The sequence below is a fragment of the Hemiscyllium ocellatum genome, chromosome 50 (assembly GCF_020745735.1).
Source record: "Hemiscyllium ocellatum isolate sHemOce1 chromosome 50, sHemOce1.pat.X.cur, whole genome shotgun sequence".
Lineage (NCBI taxonomy): Eukaryota > Metazoa > Chordata > Chondrichthyes > Orectolobiformes > Hemiscylliidae > Hemiscyllium > Hemiscyllium ocellatum.
In genome coordinates, this window is record NC_083450.1 from 5949374 (window position 1) to 5970382 (window position 21009).

Below are 21009 nucleotides of genomic sequence, written 5' to 3' on the forward strand. Positions count from 1 at the left end.
CCTCAGACTGTAATGACCAGGTCACTGTCTCTATGGGGGGGATCGATTGGTTCAACAACACAACCAACAGCAATTGTAATCAAGAGGTTCCCCCCGGCCACCCCCCTCCTGGCTAATACTCTGGGAGATGCCAGTTCAAATCCCAGCATGGCCTCTTGTGGAATTTAAATTCAATCAATTAAATCGAGTCATAGAGATGTACAGCACGGAAACAGACCCTTCGGTCCAACCCGTCCATGCCGACCAGATATCCCAACCCAGTCTAGTCCCACCTGCCAGCACCCAGCCCATATCCCTCCAAACCCTTCCTATTCATGTCCCCATCCAGATCCCTCTTAAATGCTGTCATTGTACTAGCCTCTACCACATCCTCTGGCAGCTCATTCCATACACGCACCACCCTCTGAGTGAAAAAGTTGCCCCTTAGGCCTCTTTTAAATCTTTTCCCCTCTCACCCTAAACCTATGCCTCCTAGTTCTGGATTTTGTCTATTTACCTTGTCCGCAACCCTCATAATTTTATAAACCTCTATAAGGTCACCCCTTCACCCTCCAACGCTCCAGGGAAAACAGCCCCGGCCTGTTCAGCCTCTCCCTTTAGCTCAAACCCTCCAACCCTGGCAACATCCTTGTAAATCCTCTCTGCACCCTTTCAGGGTTCACAACATCTTTCCAATAGGAGGGAGAATTGCACACAGTATTCTGAAAGTGGCTTAACCAATGTCCTGCACATGACCTCCCAACTCCTAATTTGGAATTGGAAGCTAATCTCCATGGCAACCATATTAATTGTGGTTAAACCCCTCAGAGGGGGCAGTTCACTGATTGGGGAGGGAATCTGCCATCCTTACCTGCTCTGGGCCCACATGTGACTCCATCGCTTAGGGGAGAAAGTGAGGTCTACAGATGCTGGAGATCAGAGCTGAAAATGTGTTGCTGGAAAAGCGCAGCAGGTCAGGCAGCATCAAAGGAACAGGAGATTCAACGTTTCGGGCATAAGCCATTCTTCAGGAATGTCGACGCTTACCCAAGTCTTGCTTATAACCTTTGACCCTTGCCCTCAGCTAGTTGACCCTTGCAATTAGGCATGTGGCCTTTACCATGAACTGTGTTGTGTACCCACGTGAGCCTTAGCGCTCTCTCCAACAGTGTGACCATCGCACCTACTTACACTCTTCTCTTGAGAGAGTTTGGCCGAGCCCAGCTCATGCAGTTAAGTGGGGTATCGATGGAATATGACTTTCTTAGTTCTTCAGGCCAGATAGTGATTGGTCTGTACAGCGACTGCCAACATCTGAAGTGCTGTTACTATTTGTACGCGTTATTTTATTGTCGGTTCTGGCAACCACTGCGGCACAATTAATCTCCATTCTCGAGCCACGTTTACATCTCAATAAAATGTTTGAACGAAGAAAGAGGTCAGAGTTTGATGTTCAGTTCTGCTTTTTGCGATTTGAATGGTGAACTTGGCTCAGGAAGGAAGACACACACACACACGCATGCAAACATGCTCACAGACACACAGACAGACTCAAACACAGGCACACACTCAAACAGGCATGCACACACAAATACAGACACACAAACACACACACACTCACACAAACACAGGCACACTCAAACAGACATGCACACACAAATACAGACACACAAACACACACACACTCACACAAACACAGGCACACACTCAAACAGACATGCACACACAAATACAGACACACACACTTGCACACTCAAGCAGGCACACACATACATACACACACACAAACACACACACAGGCACACAGTCACAGACACACACACACAGGCCGACATGTGTGCACACACACAAACAGGCACAATACGCGCGCACACACAAACAGGCACACACGGACACACACAGACACACACAAACAGGCAGGGAGAGACCACCACCCATGGTGGGATTCTGACCCTCTCCGTGTGTGAGGGGGCGAGCAGCAGGTATGGGGTGGGGGGGGAGACAAACAGAGTTTGAGAATTTGGAAGATTTGTCGGTGGAGAAATGAAGATACAAATCCAGGGTGAGAAGGATTTCGAGAGCTGTTTATTTCTCTGCATCGCCCTTTAGAGAACACACTTGGTCACGTTTAAAGCACGTTGTCTTGTAGTTCTGGGGGAGGTGGGACACTCAGAATTACTCTGGCTCCTGCAGTTACCAGCGGTCTGTCTGAGTTGGTCTCACTATCGTGTGTGAAGTATGAGAGAGAGTGTGAGAGAGAGCTAGAGTGCGTGTGTGTGTGCGTGTGTGTGTGTGTGTGTCTGTGAGTGTGCGTGTCTGTGTGAGTGCATATGTGTGAGTGTCTGTGTGTGTGTCTATGTGAGTGTGTGAGTGTCTGTGTTTCTGTGTGTGTGTGTCTGTGTGCGAGTGTGTCTGTGTGTCTGTGTGTCTATGTGAGTGTGTGTGTGTGAGTGTCTGTGTATGTATGTATGTATGTGTGTGTGTGTGTCTGTGTGTGTGTGTCTGTGTGTGTGTGTCTGTGCATTGAGTTTGTATGTGTGAATGTGTGGGTGCCTGTGTGCGTGTGTGTGTCTGTGTGCGTGTGTTTGTGTGTGTGCCTGTGTGTGTGTGTGTGTGTGTCTATGTGAGTGTGTGTGTGAAAGACACAGAGTGAGAAACAGGCACACAAACAAACACGCACACACAAATGTACACAAACACACACAAACAGGCACACACACACACACACACACAAATGTACACACACACAAACACTCACAAATGGACACACACACACAGGCATACACACATAAATGTACACATACACGCGCACACAAACAAGCATACACACAAAAATGTACACACACACAAACAGGCGCACGCGCACACACACAAACAGGCACACACACACACATGCACACACACATACACACAAACAGGCACATACATAGAGGCACACAAACAAGCATGCATACACACGCACACAAACAGGCACACACACACAAATGTACACATACACAAACATGTGCACACACACACGTACACATACACACAAACAGGCACACACACACAAGTGAGTGTCTGTGTGCGTGTGAGTGTCTGTGTGCGTGTCTATGTGTGAGTGTGTCTGTGAGTGTGTCTATGTAAGTGTGTGTGTGAAAGAGAGACTGAGAAACAGGCACACACACAAACAAGCACACACACAAATGTGCACACACACAAACAGGCACACACACAAACAGGCACACACACAAACAGGCACACACACAAACAGGCACACACAAATGTACACAGGCACACACACAAATGTACACAGGCACAGACACACATACACGCACACACAAACAGGTGCACACACACAAATGTACACACACACAAACAGGCACACATACAAACAAGCACACACACACACAAATGTACACACACACAAACAGGCACACGTGTGTGTGTGAGTGTGCATTGTGAGTGTCTGTGTGTGTGTGTATGTGTGAGTGTCTGTGTGTGTGCCTGTGTCTCTGTGAGTGTGTGTGTGAAAGAAAGAGTGAGAAACAAGCATGCACACACAAATGTACACACACACAAGCAGGCACATACATACACACAACACACACACACACACACACACACAAATGTACACAAGCACACACAAACAGGCACACACACAGCCACTCACAAATGTACACACACACACACAAACAGGCACACACACAAACATGCGCGCACACACACACAAATGTACACATACACGCACACAAACAGGCACACGTGTGTGTGAGTGTGCATTGTGTGTGTGCGTGTCTGTGTGAGTGTGTATGTCTGTGTGAGTGTGTATGTCTGTGTGTGTGTGTGTGTGTGTGTGTGTGTGTGTGTGTGTGTGTGTGTGTGTGTGTGTATATATGTGAGTGTGTATGAAAGAAAGAGTGAGAAACAGCACACACACACACACAAATGTACACAAACACACACAAACAAGCACGCACACACAAATGTACACAAACAGGCACACACACAAACAGACACACACAGCCACTCACAAATGTACACACACACACACACACACACAAACAGGCACACACACACACACACAAATGTACACATACACGCACACACACACAAATGTACACACACACAAACAGGCACACGTGCGTGTGTGTGTGCATTGTGAGTGTGTATGTGTGTGTGTGTCTGTGCGAGTGTGTATGTCTATGTGAGTGTGTATATGTGAGTGTCTGTGTGTCTGTGAGAGTGTGTGCGTGAAAGAAAGAGTGAGAAACAAGCACGCACACACAAATGTACACAAACACACACAAACAGGCACACACACAGACACACAACCACTCACAAATGTACACACACACAAACAGGCACACACACAAACATGCGCGCACACACACAAATGTACACATGCATGCACACAAACAGGCACACACACACAAATGTACACACACACATACAAACAAACTGACACACAAACACAAACAGGCACACAAACAAGCATACAGACACACAAACAGACACACACACAGATGTACACACACACACACAAACAGGCACACGCACAAACAAGCACACACACACACAAATGTACACAAACACACACAAATGTGTGTGAGTGTGCATTGTGAGTGTGTGTGTCTGTGTCTGTGTGCGTGTGTATGTGTGTGTGTGTCTGTGTGAGTGTGTGTCTGTGTTCGTGTGTGAGTGTGTCTATGTGAGTGTGTCTGTGTGCGTGTGTGAGTGAGTGTGTGCGTGTATGTGTGAGTGTCTGTGTGTATGTGTCTGTGTCTGTGTTTATGTGTCTGTGTCTGTGTTTATGTGTCTGTGTCTGTGTGCCTGTGTGTGTGTGTCCATGTGAGTGCATGTGTAAAAGAGAGTGTGAGAAACAGGCACACATACAAATAGGCACGCATACATAAATGTACACACACACACACAAACAGGCACACACAGACACTCACAAATGTACACACACACACATACATGCACACACAAACAGGTGCACACAAACAGGTGCACACACACAAATGTACACACACACAAACAGACACACAAACACACACAGGCATACAAACAAGCATACACACATACACACACAAACAGGCACACGCACACACACAAACAACAAACACACACAAATGTACACACGCACACACACAAACAGGTGCACACACAAAAAAAATGTACACATACAAGCACACACACACCAATGTACACACACAGGCACACGCACAAACAGGCACACACAAACAGGCGCGCACGCACACACAAACAGGCACACACAGGCGCGCACGCGCACACACACACACAAACAGGCACACACACACAAACAGGCACAGACACACAAACAGGCACAGACACACACAAATGTACACAAACACACACAAACAGGCACACGCACACAAATGTACACACACACACAAACACACACAGGCACACAAACAAGCATACACACGCACCCACAAACAAGCACACACACACAAACAGGTGCGCACACACGAGTGTGTGTGTGTGTGTGTGTGTGTGTGTGTGTGTGTGTGTGTGTGTGTGTATGTGTGAGTGTGAGAGTGTCTGTGTGTGTGTCTGTGTGAATGTGTATGTGAGTGCATGCCTGTGTTGTGTGTCTATGTGAGTGTGTGTGTGTGAAAGAGAGTGTGAGAAACAGGCACACACACAAACAAGCACACACACACAAACAAGCACACTCAAATGTACATACACACACACACACACACAAACAAGCACATACACACACAAATATGCACAAACACACACGAACAGGCACACACATACAAGCACACACACAGACACTCACAAATGTACATACACACACACACACACACAAACAAGCACACACACAAATGTACACAAACACACACACACACCCAAATGTACACACACACAAACACTCACAAATGTGCACACACAAACAGGCACACATACAAACAAGCACACACACACAAATGTCCACACACACACACAAACAGGCACACATACACAAGTGAGTGTGTGTGTGTGAGTGTGTCTGTGTATGTGTGTGTGTCTATGTGAGTGTGTGTGTGAAAGATAAAGTGAGAAGCAGGCACACACACAAACAAGCACGCACACACAAATGTACACAAACACAACAAGCACACACACAAATGTACACACACATACAAACAGGCGCACACACACAAGTGTGTGTGTATGTGTGTGCATGTGTGAATGTCTACGTGTACGTGTGTGTGTCTGTGTGAATGTGTATGTGTGAGTGTCTGTGTGTGTGTGTGTGTGTGTGTCTGTGTGTGTGTGTGTCTGTGACTGTGTGCCTGTGCGTGTGTGTCTATGTGAGTGTGTGTGTGTGAAAGAGAGAGTGAGAAACAGGCGCACACACACAAACAAGCACACACACACACACAAATGTACACAAACAGGCACACACACACAAACAGGCACACATACACAAATGTACACAAACACACACAAACAGGCACACGCACACACAAATGTATGCACACAAACAGGCGCGCACACAGACACAGACACACAGACACTCACAAATGTACACATACACAAACAGGCACACATACAAACAAGCACACACACAAATGTATATACACACACAAACAGGCACACATACACAAGTGAGTGTGTGTGTGTGTGTGTGTGTAATGTGAGTGTGTCTGTGTGAGTGTGTATGTGTGAGTGTCTGTGTGTGTCTGTGTGAGTGTCTGTGTGTGTGTGTGTCTATGTGAGTGCGTATGTCTATGTGAGTGTGTGTGAGTGTCTGTGTGAGTGTCTGTGTGAGTGTCTGTGTGAGTGTCTGTGTGAGTGTCTGTGTGAGTGTCTGTGTGAGTGTCTGTGTCCGTGACTGTGTCCGTGACTGCGTGCCTGTGTTGTGTGTCTGTGAGTGCGTGTGTGAAAGAGAGAGTGAGAAACAGGCACACACACAAATGTACATGCACACAAATGTACACACGCAAACTGGCACACACCTGAGAGAGTGAGAGGGAGAGAATGAGTGAGAGAGAGTGAGCGAGAGAGAAAGTGAGTGAGGGACAGAGAGTGTGTAAGTGAGAGGAAGCGAGAGAGTTAGAGTGAGCGAGAAAGTGAGTGAGTGAGAGAAAGTGAGGGAAAATGAGTGAGAGAGATAGTATGAGAGATAGAGTGAGTGTGGGAGAGTGTGGAAAAGACCATGTGAATGTGTGTCTAAAAGATGGTGTGTGTGTGCGCATGTGTGTGTGTACGCGCGTGTGTGTGTGTGTGTGTGTGTGTGTGTGTGTGTGTGTGTGGTGTATATACACACCCATGTAAAAGACTGAGAGCGTGTAAGATTGTTGTGCATGTGTATGTGAGCACTAAAGGAATCTGTGTGTCCGCCTGTGTCTATCCGTGTTCACATACATGTCTGTCACAGCACAAGGCAGAGAGATGTCCTGAGGAGCTCTGCATTGTCGGAGGTGGAGGGGTAGGGGACTGGGGAGGGAATGGGGCAGTCCAGCTTTGGAATCACGAAAGGGTGTCCTTTTCATCCCTCGAGAATTCCGAGTGCTGCTTTTACAGATCCTCAGCCCTGCACAGGCCCAACAAGGCGCACTGGTAATCTCCCTTCGTGTCCGCCTGGGAGTCGAGAGAGAGAGAGAACATTGTCACCGCTCACTGAGAAACCGACAGGACCAGCAAGTGGCCATTCCCCCCCCCTCAAACCTGCTACCCCGTTCAATTTGATGACCAGCAGCTCGTTCCGGAGCTCGCTGACTAGTTATTGTCCATCCCTAATTGCCCCCCTGAGACGCTGGGGGAGGAGGGGGGGGGGGGTGAGCGGCCATCTTGAGCTTCCATGTGCTGTAGGGACACAAGACCCCCATGAGGGAGGGAGTTAGAGAATTCCAGAAACGGCCGAGATATTTCAGGATGGTGTGTGAGAGGGGGGTGGGGGGAGCTCAGAGAGGCTGGCGTTCCCCCGTGTATCTCCTGCCCCTCGCCCTCTTCCCCTCCGGGGGAAGGGGTAGAGGTGACAGGTTTGGGGAAGGCGCTGTCGAAGGAGCCTCGCTGCAGTGGGTCTTGGAGACGGTACACCCTGCTGCAACTGAGTATTGGGGGGGGGGGGGGCGGGGGGGGGGGGTTGGTGGGAGGGGATTCTCTGAGGGACATGGATTTGAATCCCACCACAGCCCCCTCCCCCAGTGGCATTTAAATTCAATGAATCAAATCCAGGTTAGGAAGACAGTCACCATCATTGATTGTCATAAACGCCCCATCATATTCACTAATGAGGGAACATAATCATAGAGCTATACAACATGGAAACAGACCCTTCGGCCCAACCTGTCCGTGCTGACCGGATATCCTAACCCAATCTAGTCCCACCTGCCAGCACCCGGCCCATATCCCTCCAAACCCTTCCTATTCATATACCCATCCAGATGCCTCTTAAATGTTGCAATTGTACCAGCCTCCACCACTCCCTCTGGCAGCTCATTCCATACACGTACCACCCTCGGTGTGATAACATTGCCCCTTTTAAATCTTTCCCCTCTCATCTTAAATCTGTCCCCTCTAGTTTTGGACCCCCTGTGGGGAAAAGACCTTGGCTGTTCACCCTATCCATTCCCCTCTTATCAACCTCAATAAGGTCACTCCCTCAGCCTCCGACGCTCCAGGGAAAACAGCCCCGGCCTGTTCAGCCTCTCCCTGTCGCTCAAACCCTCCAACCTCCTCGTAAATCTTTTCTGAACTCTTTCAGGTTTCACACCATCCTTCCTACAGCAGGGAGACCGGAATTGAATGCAGTATTTAAAGTCTGGTTGAAGATTTGTAGCTCGGGTGTCCGTTGTTGTGGTTCTGTTCGCCGAGCTGGAAGTTTTTGCTGCAGGGGAAACCCTAGCCAGGGAACAAAACGTTTGCAGCAAAAACTTCCAGCTCGGCGAACAGAACCACAACAGTGAATGCAGTATACCAAAAGTGGCCTCACCAATACAGCCACAACGTGACCTGTGTACAATGCTCTGACCAATAAAGGCAAGTATACCAACTTCATCACCCTGTCACCACCAATCTGCCATCCTTACCCAGTCTGGGCTCACACGTGACTCCAGACCTCCACAGCAAGAGGGTCGACTCTTACCCCCTGGAAACGGCCCAGACTCTCGGTGAAGGGGCAATTAGGGATGGAGGGGGGGGTTAAAGACTCCATTGGCGCTTACTCCTGCCAACGGGAAAAGCAAAGGAAGGGTCTCCCTTGACAAGCCAGGGTCAAACGCCAGGATGGAGTGTTACGTTCTGCACCACACCTTCCACACTGAGATTGGACGGGGTCATTAGGGGGGGGCTGCTGAGCAAACGGATCTCGTGGTGAGAGGGTGGTGCTGGAAAAGCACAGCCGGTCTCCCCACCGTAGGAAGGATGTTGTGAAAGTTGGAAGTTTCTGGGAGGGTTTGAGCTACAGGGAGAAGCTGAATAGGCCAAGGCTGAGTTGGGCCATGCTAAATTGTCCCATAGTGCCCAGGGATGTGCAGGTTAGGGTGGATTGGCCATGCTAAATTGTCCCCTAGTGCCCAGGGATGTGCAGGTTAGGGTGGATTGGCCGTGCTAAATTGTCCCATAGCGCCCAGGGATGTGCAGGTTAGGGTGGATTGGCCATGCTAAATTGTCACATAGTACCCAGGGATGTGCAGGTTAGGGTGGATTGGCCATGCTGAATTGTCCCCTAGTACCCAGGGACGTGCAGGTTAGGGTGGATTGGCCATGCTAAATTGTCCCATAGTGCCCAGGGATGTGCAGGTTAGGGTGGAGTGGCCATGCTGAATTGTCCCCTAGTGCCCAGGGATGTGCAGGTTAGGGTGGATTGGCCGTGCTAAATTGTCCCATAGCGCCCAGGGATGTGCAGGTTAGGGTGGATTGGCCATGCTAAATTGTCCCATAGTACCCAGGGATGTGCAGGTTAGGGTGGATTGGCCATGCTAAATTGTCCCATAGTGCCCAGGGATGTGCAGGTTAGGGTGGATTGGCCATGCTAAATTGTCCCATAGTGCCCCAGGGATGTGCAGGTTAGGGTGGATTGGCCATGCTAAATTGTCCCATAGTGCCCCAGGGATGTGCAGGTTAGGGTGGATTGGCCATGCTAAATTGTCCCATAGTGTCCAGGGATGTGCAGGTTAGGGTGGGTTGGCTATGCTAAATTGTCCCATAGTGCCCAGGGATGTGCAGGTTAGGGTGGATTGGCCATGCTAAATTGTCCCATAGTGCCCAGGGATGTGCAGGTTAGGGTGGATTGGCCATGCTAAATTGTCACATAGTACCCAGTGATGTGCAGGTTAGGGTGGATTGGCCATGCTAAATTGTCCCATAGTGCCCCAGGGATGTGCAGGTTAGGGTGGATTGGCCATGCTAAATTGTCCCCTAGTGCCCAGTGATTTGCAGGTTAGGGTGGATTGGCCAAGCTAAATTGTCCCGTAGTGTTTGGTGCATGAGTCAGGGGTAAATCTAGGGTAGGGGAATGGGTGGGTTACTCTACGGAGGGTCAGTGTGGACTTGTTGGGCCGATGGCCTGTTTCCACACTGTAGGGAATGCAATCTAAATTAGAAAGGGTGGGGATAAAGGTGGGACGAGAAAGGTTTTAGTTAGAGGGACAGGCTTGGAGCACAGGAAGAGGGTAGCTGTGGAGAGGGGTATCAAATCACGAGAGGTGTAAATGAGGTAGGTAGTGGCAAAATTAGTCAGAAATTAGCGGGCAGAGGTTTAAGGTGAGAGGGGTTTAGATACAAAAAGGGAGGGGGGGGGGGGGGGGAGAGCTTTTTCACACAGAGGATGGTGAGCGTGTGGAACGGTAATGGTGGGGGAGACTACAATTTTGTCACGAAATAAACCTTTGGACAGGCACATGGATGGAGAGGAATGGAGCAAACACAGGGAATTGTGGAAAAGGGCAGCAGGGAGAGGTTGGGCCGAACGGCCTGTTTCCTCGCTCTAGACTTTGATAGTGGCCATGGGCTGAGGGCTGGGGACCGTGAGGGAGTGTTAAGGCTCACCTGAATAGCAGAGTACAGAGACTTCCCATATTTTTTCCGATATTCAGCGCGGATACTCAGCAGGTCAATCTCACACCGCGTCGCCAGTACCCTGGTGAGGATCTTGTCCTGAGTCCCCAGGCTCTGGAAAAACCAACCAAATTACAGGCACGGGGTTAGATACAGAGTAAAGCTCCCTCTACACTGTCCCCCCATCCCAGGGACAGAGATACCATGGGGTTAGATACAGAGTAAAGCTCCCACTACCCTGTCCCCCCATCCCAGGGACAGGGACAGCATGGGGTTAGATACAGAGTAAAGCTCCCACTACCCTGTCCCCCCATCCCAGGGACAGGGACAGCACAGGGTTAGATACAGGTTGAATTCTATTGTGACTCCCCATGGCAGTGAGCACAGTTGGTGTGTGTCTCCGTGCTCTGAGATTGCCTGATGATGAATCCTGCGCTGTCTCGGCTCTCTCTCTCTATCTCTCACTCTCTCTTACCCCACTCACTTTCTCTCGCCCTCACACTCTCTCTCTCGCCCTCACACTCTCTCTCTCGCCCTCACACTCTCTCTCTCGCCCTCACACTCTCTCTCTCGCCCTCACACTCTCTCTCTCGCCCTCACACTCTCTCTCTCGCCCTCACACTCTCTCTCTCGCCCTCACACTCTCTCTCTCGCCCTCACACTCTCTCTCTCGCCCTCACACTCTCTCTCTCGCCCTCACACTCTCTCTCTCGCCCTCACACTCTCTCTCTCGCCCTCACACTCTCTCTCTCGCCCTCACACTCTCTCTCTCGCCCTCACACTCTCTCTCTCGCCCTCACACTCTCTCTCTCGCCCTCACACTCTCTCTCTCGCCCTCACACTCTCTCTCTCGCCCTCACCTCTCTCTCTCTCGCCCTCACACTCTCTCTCTCGCCCTCACACTCTCTCTCTCGCCCTCACACTCTCTCTCTCGCCCTCACACTCTCTCTCTCGCCCTCACACTCTCTCTCTCTCTCTCTCGCCCTCACACTCTCTCTCTCGCCCTCACACTCTCTCTCTCACTCTCTCGCCCTCACACTCTCTCTCTCACTCTCTCGCCCTCACACTCTCTCTCTCACTCTCTCGCCCTCACACTCTCTCTCTCACTCTCTCGCCCTCACACTCACTCTCTCACTCTCTCGCCCTCACCCTCTATTCCTTTCTCTCCCTCTCACCCTCTATTCCTTTCTCTCCCTCTCACCCTCTATTCCTTTCTCTCCCTCTCACCCTCTATTCCTTTCTCTCCCTCTCACCCTCTATTCCTTTCTCTCCCTCTCACCCTCTATTCCTTTCTCTCCCTCTCACCCTCTATTCCTTTCTCTCCCTCTCACCCTCTATTCCTTTCTCTCCCTCTCACCCTCTATTCCTTTCTCTCCCTCTCACCCTCTATTCCTTTCTCTCCCTCTCACCCTCTATTCCTTTCTCTCCCTCTCACCCTCTATTCCTTTCTCTCCCTCTCACCCTCTATTCCTTTCTCTCCCTCTCTCTCCCTCTCGCCCTCACTTTCTCTCACTCCTTGCTCTCTCCCTCTTTCTCTCTCTCTCTCTCTCTCTCTCTCTCTCTCTGGGGGCTGGGAATCCTCCCCTCCCGACTCTGCTCTTTGTCAGAGATGGAAAACAGGCAAGCCCTTGGTCCAGAGAGTGACCCTCGACTCCTCAGCTGTTTAGCAGAGGTTGCGGGAGTGGGGGAGTGAGGGGGGGGGGGAGGTGGGGAAAGAGGGGAGGGAACGGGTCCAGGAACCATTGGTTCGGGGAGGGGGAGGGGGCAAGGCTCGCACCCACCTTCATGGAGTTGTACAGTCGGTCAGCAAAGTACTCTGGCATGTTCTGAATGCATTGCACTGCACGGAGACAGAAAGGGGGCAGCAGGTTAGTGGGCACCACCTCTGCACCCTCCAAACCCCCTCACCCACCACACTGCCCCCCCACCCCCCCCCTGACGCAGCAGCAACGCCAGACCATCGCCCACACCCACCTCTCCACCAACCCGGAGCGCGCCCCAGAGGTGGTCTCAAAGATAGGGAGGGGGTGTAGGGGGCTACAGGGGGTGACAGAGATAGGGGGGGTGTAGGGGGCTACAGGGGATGACAGAGATAGGGAGGGGGTGTAGGAGGCTGGAGGTGGTGACAGAGATAGGGAGGGGGTGTAGGAGGCTGGAGGAGGTGACAGAGATAGGGAGGGAATGTAGGAGGCTGGAGGAGGTGACAGAGATAGGGAGGGGATGTAGGGGCTGGAGGAGGGGTGTAGGAGGATGGGATTGGGTGTAGGGTGATGGGGAGGAGGAAGGGGAGGGGTTTAGGGGGATGGGGAGGAGTGTAGGGGGGTGGAGAGGGGTGTAGGGGGGTGGAGAGGGGTGTAGGGGGGTGGAGAGGGGTGTAGGGGGGTGGAGAGGGGTGTCGGGGGATGGGGAGGGGTGTCGGGAGATGGGGATGGTACTGGATGAGGGTGGGTCTTACCCAGGACAAGGAATCCCTTCTCATCATCGCCCTTCATCTGTTTTTTGATGGTGTCCGTGATGTCGCAGGAACTGTAGATCTTGTACAGTTTGAACACTGAGAGGGGAGGGGAGGGGAGCGAGTGAGAGAGAGAGAGAGAGAGAGAGAGAGAGAGAGGGGGAGGGAGAGAGATAGATGACAGTGAGAGTCAGAGTGAGAGAGACAGAGAGAGTGTGTGTGTGAGAGAGAGAGGGAGAGTGAGAGAGAGTGTGAGAGAGAGAGAGAGATAGAGACAGAGAGAGAGAGAGAGAGAGAGACAGACAGACAGAGAGAGTCAGTCAGAGTGTGAGAGAGAGACAGAGAGTGTGAGAGTGAGAGAGACATGAGACAGCAGGCACACAGGAAAGTCGATCAATTTACACACAGCAACCTCCCACTCACAACACCACACCGGTCAGTTGGGTTATCAGGTACTCAGACAGGAGAATTATCATCGCACTCAGCTCTGACACTCCCACAGCACACATTCCCTCTGCACTGACCCTCCCACAGCGCCCACTCCCTCAGCACTGACCCTCCCACAGTGCACACTCCCTCAGCACAGACCCTCCGACAGCACCTGCTCCCTCAGCACTGACCCTTCGACAGCGTCCACTCCCTCAGCACTGACCCTCCTACAGTGCCCACTCCCTCAGCACTGACCCTCCCACAGCGCCCACTCCCTCAGCACTGACCCTCCCACAGCGCCCACACCCTCAGCACTGACCCTCCCACAGCGCCCACACCCTCAGCACTGACCCTCCCACAGCGCCCACACCCTCAGCACTGACCCTCCTACACCACCCACTCCCTCAGCATTGACCCTCCCACAGTGCCCACACCCTCAGCGCTGACCCTCCCACAGCGCCCGCTCCCTCAGCACTGACCCTCCGACAGCACTGACCCTCCCACAGCACACACTCCCTCAGCACTGACTCTCTGACAGCACTGACCCTCCCACAGCACACACTCCCTCAGCACTGACCTTCCCACAGCGCCCACTCCCTCAGCACTGACCCTCCGACAGCACTGACCCTCCCACAGCGCCCACTCCCTCAGCACTGACCCTCCCACAGCGCCCACACCCTCAGCCCTGACCTTCCCACAGCGCCCACACCCTCAGCACTGACCCTCCTACACCACCCACTCCCTCAGCATTGACCCTCCCACAGTGCCCACTCCCTCAGCGCTGACCCTCCCACAGAACCCGCTCCCTCAGCACTGACCCTCCGACAGCACTGACCCTCCCACAGCACACACTCCCTCAGCACTGACCCTCTGATAGCGCCCACTCCCACAGCACTGACCCTCCTACACCACCCACTCCCTCAGCATTGACCCTCCCACAGTGCCCACTCCCTCAGCGCTGACCCTCCCACAGCACCCACTCCCTCAGCACTGACCTTCCCACAGCGCCCACTCCCTCAGCACTGACCCTCCGACAGCACTGACCCTCCCACAGCATACACTCCCTCAGCACTGACCCCCCCCCACAGCGCCCGCTCCCTCAGCACTGACCCTCCCACAGCGCCCACTCCCTCAGCACTGACCCCCCCACAGTGCCCACCTCGGGTACTTACCCCTGTTCAAGTGGTTCTGACTCCTTTCTGTCAGAATTGGTATCCATGCATCAAAATCTGGGTTCTTTTTCTGACTGGCAACTGCGTACAAGGCCTTAAACAGAGAAATCAGAAAAGGACCCCTCAAAGATGTTTCAATGCTGTACTTCTCACTATCCTGAGCCACGAAGATCTACATTCATCTAGCACCTGGAAGCACTTCAGGTCTTCCTGCATTGCTTCACCACCAAAGCCTGCACATCCGACAGCACCCGCTCCCTCAGCACTGACCCTCCCACAGCACCCACTCCCTCAGCACTGACCCTCCGATAGCACCCACTCCCTCAGCACTGACCCTCCCACAGCACCCACTCCCTCAGCACTGACCCTCCCACAGCACCCACTCCCTCAGCGCTGACCCTCCCACAGCACCCACTCCCTCAGCACTGACCCTCCGACAGCACCCACTCCCTCAGCTCTGACCCTCCCCCAGTGCCCACTCCCTCAGCACTGACCCTCCCACAGCACCCGCTCCCTCAGCACTGACCCTCCCACAGCACCCACTCCCTCAGCACTGACCCTCCCACAGCACCCGCTCCCTCAGCACTGACCCTCCCACAGCGCCCCCTCCCTCAGCACTGACCCTCCCACAGCACCCGCTCCCTCAGCACTGACCCGCCCACAGCGCCCACTCCCTCAGCACTGACCCTCCCACAGTTGGTCAGTTGGGAGGAGGGAGAATGGGTTTAATCTGAGTCCATGGTCAGTGGGAGGAGGGGGGAGACAAAAACCGACACTCCCCCCCCACCCACCACTCCTAACCCCCAACCCTCTTAGGGTGGGTGGTGGGGGGCATAGGAAGGTGCTACGCCCAGGCCTCTCAATGAGCGGCCCACAAGTGCCAACGGGATCTTGTTGTGCGCGTACAACCGAGCAAACCAGACGCGAGGTGTTGGCCGAGAAAGCGACCGGGCGTGCCCTCCCCCCCAACCCTCCCTCCTCGGAGGCTGCAGGCGGCGCTACAGCAATGCAAGTCACGGCGGATGTATCAGCTCCCTACTTTGGCATCATCCTCGATCAGCTCATAGTTGATGACGTTGGAGTTGGCATCTCTTCGGCCCTGAAGGGGGGAGAGAGAGAGAGAGAGAGAGAGAGAGAGAGAGAGAGAGAGAGAGAGAGAGAGAGAGAGAGAGAGAGAGAGAGAGAGAGAGAGAGAGAGAGAGAGAGAGAGAGAGAGAGAGAGAGAGAGAGAGAGAGAGAGATTGTCAGGGGGAGTGTGGTGAATGGGACCTGAAACCCCAGACAATGCCAAATACCCCTCACACACCCCAAAGTTGATCCTCAACGGGACAATCCTACCCGCAGGATCGAGCCAGCTCTCTGAGGAACAATAGAGACTATTCGGCTGTAGGGGCATCACAGTCAATAGCACTACAGTTTACTTAAGGGCTGTTTTTTGCCAGAGTGGTTCCCTCCCAAGGGTCTGTCAGGAACACAGTCAATACAAGACAGTCCCTTGTCTATCCAATTGAGAATTCAGGAGTAGTGTATTCCCAACAGGAAGTGGGGGGGAGAATGGGGGACTCGCTCCCAACAGGAAGTGGGGGGGAGAATGGGGGACTCGCTCCCACGGGGAGTAGGATGGGGGACGCACTCCCACGGGGGAGAACAAATCGATGGCCAATCACCTCCCCCTGGGTGTCTTGAGCCCCAGCCCAGAGCCTGAAAGTCTGAAGACCCATCGCCCTCGCCATCTCACCTTCAGCAAGGTGAGCAGCAGTTTCTGGAACCTTTTTGTAGCATCTGCCGCAATGTCCTTTTCCAGGTCCTTCTGGAATTCTGAGGAAGAGAGGACAGGGAAGAGTACGTCAACACAAGGACCGAGACCCTGCCTGGAATATTGTGGGCGGTTTTGGTGTGCTGATGTGAGGAAGGATGTTCTGGAGAATTGAGGGGGAAAACTCATGGAAACCTATAAAATCCCAACTGAACGTTGGGGTTCAGGTCGAAGAGCGCGGTGCTGGAAAAGCTCAGTCGCTCCAAGGAGCAGGAGAATCGACGTTTCGGGCACAAGCCCTTCATCAGGATTCATTTGGATGCTGCCTGACCTGCCATGCTTTTCCAGCACCACCCCCTTTGTCTCCGATCTCCAGCGTTCACTTTCTCCCTTGGTGTTCAGGCACACGGTTCTCTGAAAGTGGAGTACCGGGTAGACAGGGCAGTGAAGGAGGCTTTTGGCACACTACCCTTCATCGGTCAGGGCATTGAGTGGAGACATCGGGAAGTTATGTTGCTGTTGGACAGGGCTTTGGTGAGGCTGCACCCATATTCGGGTTGTACATTTTCTTGTTGATCTGGTTGGAGTCTTCTCAGACATTTCGTTACCACATTAGATAACATCATCAGCAAGCCGCTGGTGGTGAGTTGAGTTGAGTTGAGCTGGGTTAAGTTGGGTTGAATTGAGTTGGCTTGGGTTGGGTTAAGTTGAGCTGGGTTGGGTTGGGTAGGGTTGGGTAGGGTTGAGTTGGGTTGAGTTGGGTTGAGTTGGGTTGAGTTGGGTTGAGTTGGGTTGAGTTGGGTTGAGTTGGGTTGAGTTGAATTGAGTTGGGTTGCGTTGGGTTGCGTTGGGTTGCGTTGGGTTGGGTTGGGTTGAGTTGGGTTGAGTTGAATTGAGTTGAGTGGAATGAAATGTCACGTGTACCAAGACACAGTGAAACACTTTGTCTTGCGAGCAACACAGGCAGATCACAGAGTTAGGTCGCACAGATAAGTAAATAATAGGGAAACAGCACCAAAAACAAAAACACAGGGACAGGGGAATGTTAGGAGTTTGTGAGTCCATTCAGTATTCTAACAACAGAAGGGTAGAAGCTGTTTCGAAACCGGCTGGTGCGTGTGTTCAGGTTTCTGTCCCTTCTCCCTGATGGGAGAGGCTGTAGAAAAACATTGCCAGGGTGGGGTGGATCTTTGAGAATGGTAGGGGCCTTTCCCTGACAGTGGGCCTGGGAGATGGATTTCATAGATGGGAGGGAGGCCTTTGTGATTGTCCGGGCTGAGCTCACCCCTCTCTGTAACCGTCTCCGATCTTGAATGGTACAGTTGCCATACCAGGCAGTGAGATGTCCAGACAGAACACTCTCGATGGCACACCTATAAAAGGGGGTTCCGGTTCCTTTTCTGAGATTTGGACCCCATTTACCAACCTCTCAGAGAAAGGAACCGGAAGTGACATCACCCACCACAACAGACCAAGACAAGTCAGTGGAAAACGGGTCACTAACACCAGCGCTTCACCAGAGGCTCACTGATGATGTTACCCGGTGTGGTGACGAAACGTCTGAGAACAAGCCTTCCAGCTCAGCGAGCAAACTGACAACCTGAGCTACAAACCTTGTCTAAAATCGCAAGAGTCGCGTTCAGTTTCGGTCATCTTGCTGTGGGAAGCTTTGCCCTCTGGAAAGAGGGTATAAGAGGGGGCAGGACTCAAGGGATTGAGTTATAGGGAGAGGTTGGACAAGCGAGGACCTTTTATTCCTTGGGTTGGGTAGAGTTGGGTAGAGTTGGGTAGGGTTGGGTAGGGTTGGGTAGGGTTGGGTAGGGTTGGGTAGGGTTGCGTTGGGTTGCGTTGGGTTGCGTTAGAACGTAGGAGACTGAGGGTTCTTGGGGGAGGGGGGGTCAGAGAAACCGTACAGAAGTGTATAAGATCATGAAAGACACCGAGAGGTCTTTTCCCAGGGCTGGGGAATCGAGGGCATCTGTTGAAGGTTGGAGGGGGAGGAATGAAGGGGGGGGCTTTTTTCTCAAACAAGAGAGTGGCACGCCTTTGCAACGAGACGCTAGTGGGATGAGGTGGGTACGTTAACAACATTTTTAATTCGGCATTGGGGCAAATACATGGATAGGGAAGGATTAGGAAGAGTGAAGGGAAATGGGGTTAGTGTGGACAGACATTTTGGACTGGTTTGGGCAGAGAGGGAGGGTGGAATCCGTAGGAGTCCCGAGGATGTAGGAGTGACCAGACGGGGGTCAGGATGAGTCCAGAGCCGGGGAAGTGGGGGGACAGGTCACAGTCTGAAGGAGACAGGGTGGGACTGAGATCAGGACAAACGTCCTCACCCAGAGAACGGCAGCAATCCCCATCACAGGGGCATGTTCTGGACCGGAACTCGGAATGTTTCGGAGGTAGGTTGAGGTGTAGATCTGATGGGGTTGAGGGGAGGGGGCTGTGCGAGGGTGACATGTCTGAGTTGGACCGTGTGTCGTGGCTTTACTCTGAGCCCAGTGGGGAGTTGCTTTCTCTTTCCATTTTCTTTATCTTTTTCACCTTTATTGTCCCCTTCTGATTGGCGGCGAGGGCCGTTCAGAGGTGTACAGCACGGTCACAGACCCTTTGGCCCCAACCCGTCCGTGCCCACCAGATATCCTGACCTGAGCGAGTCCCGTTTGCCAGCGCACGGCGCATATTCCTCTGAACCCTCCCTCTACATGCCAATGACGTGGACTGGAGTCACGTGTAGGCCCGGCTAGGAGGAAGTGAGGAACCGCAGATGCTGGAGATCAGCACTGGAAAAGCACAGCAGGTCAGGCAGCATCCGAGGAGGAGAATCGATGTTTCGGGCATAAGGGGGCTGAGAGATAAATGGGGAGGGGGTTTGGGGCCTGTGTGTGTGTGTGTGTGTGTGTGTAGGGAGGGGGCAATGTAGCTTAGGGAGTTGGAGGATGCTGGCGATAGGTCAGAGAGGAGGGTGGTGTGGATAGGTGGGAAGGAAGATGGGCGGGAAGGAAGATGGGCAGGTAGGATAGTTCAAGATGGCGGCTGGAGGGCTGGATCTGGGATAAGGTGGTTGGGGGGGGGGAGGGGGGATGAAGAAACTGGTGTAAAACACGTTGATCCCGTGTGGTCGGAGGGTCCCGGGGCGGAAGGTGGAGCGATCTTCCTCCAGGCGTCGGGTGGTGAGGCGATGGAGGTGGCCCAGGACTTGGGTGTCTTCAGCAGAGTTTGGTGGGAGTTGAAGTGTTCAGCCATCATTTACGCTTTTAAATCCAGAATGATTTTATTTTAGTTTGTTGAATTCGATCCCGGGTCCCCAGAACATTACCTGGGGGGAGTGGGGGGGGGTCTCTGGCTTAACAGTCTAGCCATAACACCACTCAGCCATCACCTTGACCACCCACCCACCCCAGGTCTTGCGAGACACAGCCTGGAAAAAGGCTGAGGACGCTGGGTTTGTAAAGTGGGCAAACAAGTAGAAATCCTTCCTGCAGAGAGAGAGAGAGAGAGAGAGAGAGAGAGAGAGAGAGAGAGAGAGAGAGAGAGAGAGAGAGAGAGAGAGAGAGAGAGAGGGGCTAAGAAGGGAGGAGATGGGGGAATCGCTGACTGACCGCAAGATGGGGGGGGAAGAAATGGGGGGATTTTGGACCACGCAGGGCTCGGGGAAGAAGCTGGTCTAACCTCCCGGGGACCCACGCGTCCCTCAACTCACTTTCCTTGTATACGGCCTTGATGTCCTGTAACTCCCGGTTGGACCGAGTGGCCAGGATTTCGATCAGAGTGTCCTCGTCCGTGCCCAATCCCTGTCGGAACAGAATTCAGAAAGATCAGGCCCGTTTCCCGGCTGCAGGTCACCGCCGCAGTGGCGTTTGCCAGGGATTCAGGGACTCGGGATCAGGGAACTAGACACTGGCTGCACACGTGGGCTTCTGTCGAGGTAGGTCAAGGGTGCTGGGACTCCCTGAGAGGGGGAGAAGGAGCAGGAAGAATTCAGAGGAGCAGAGCGAAAGGGATTTACAGAGTGAGAGCAAGAGAGATGGACACAGAAAGAGAGGGAGAGACAGAGAGTGAAAGAGAGAGAGACAGAAAAACAGAGAGAGACCAAAACAGAGATACAGAGAGGGACAACGAGAGAGAGAGGCAGAGAAAGGGAGAGAGAGAGAGAAAAAAAATGACAGAGAGAACAAGAAAGAGAGACAGACAGACAGAGAGACCAAAATAGCAATACA

The 21009-nt window shown here is 52.6% G+C and overlaps 1 protein-coding gene across 1 annotated transcript in view; it reads right to left on the reverse strand.

Moving 5' to 3' along the window:
- Window positions 1–2042: 2042 nt before the first annotated feature.
- The window catches only part of LOC132805638 (annexin A2-like), a 31316-nt gene continuing 12349 nt past the window's right edge, over window positions 2043–21009 (reverse strand). Inside the window, exons 6-13 of the mRNA XM_060820825.1 lie at window positions 20493–20583; window positions 16769–16848; window positions 16070–16129; window positions 15031–15124; window positions 13433–13528; window positions 12759–12817; window positions 10969–11091; window positions 2043–7557 (exon numbers count right to left, since the gene is read on the reverse strand). Coding sequence (XP_060676808.1) covers window positions 7495–7557; window positions 10969–11091; window positions 12759–12817; window positions 13433–13528; window positions 15031–15124; window positions 16070–16129; window positions 16769–16848; window positions 20493–20583 — 666 coding nt within the window. The 3' untranslated portion in view covers window positions 2043–7494. The remainder of the gene's footprint in view (window positions 7558–10968; window positions 11092–12758; window positions 12818–13432; window positions 13529–15030; window positions 15125–16069; window positions 16130–16768; window positions 16849–20492; window positions 20584–21009) is intronic.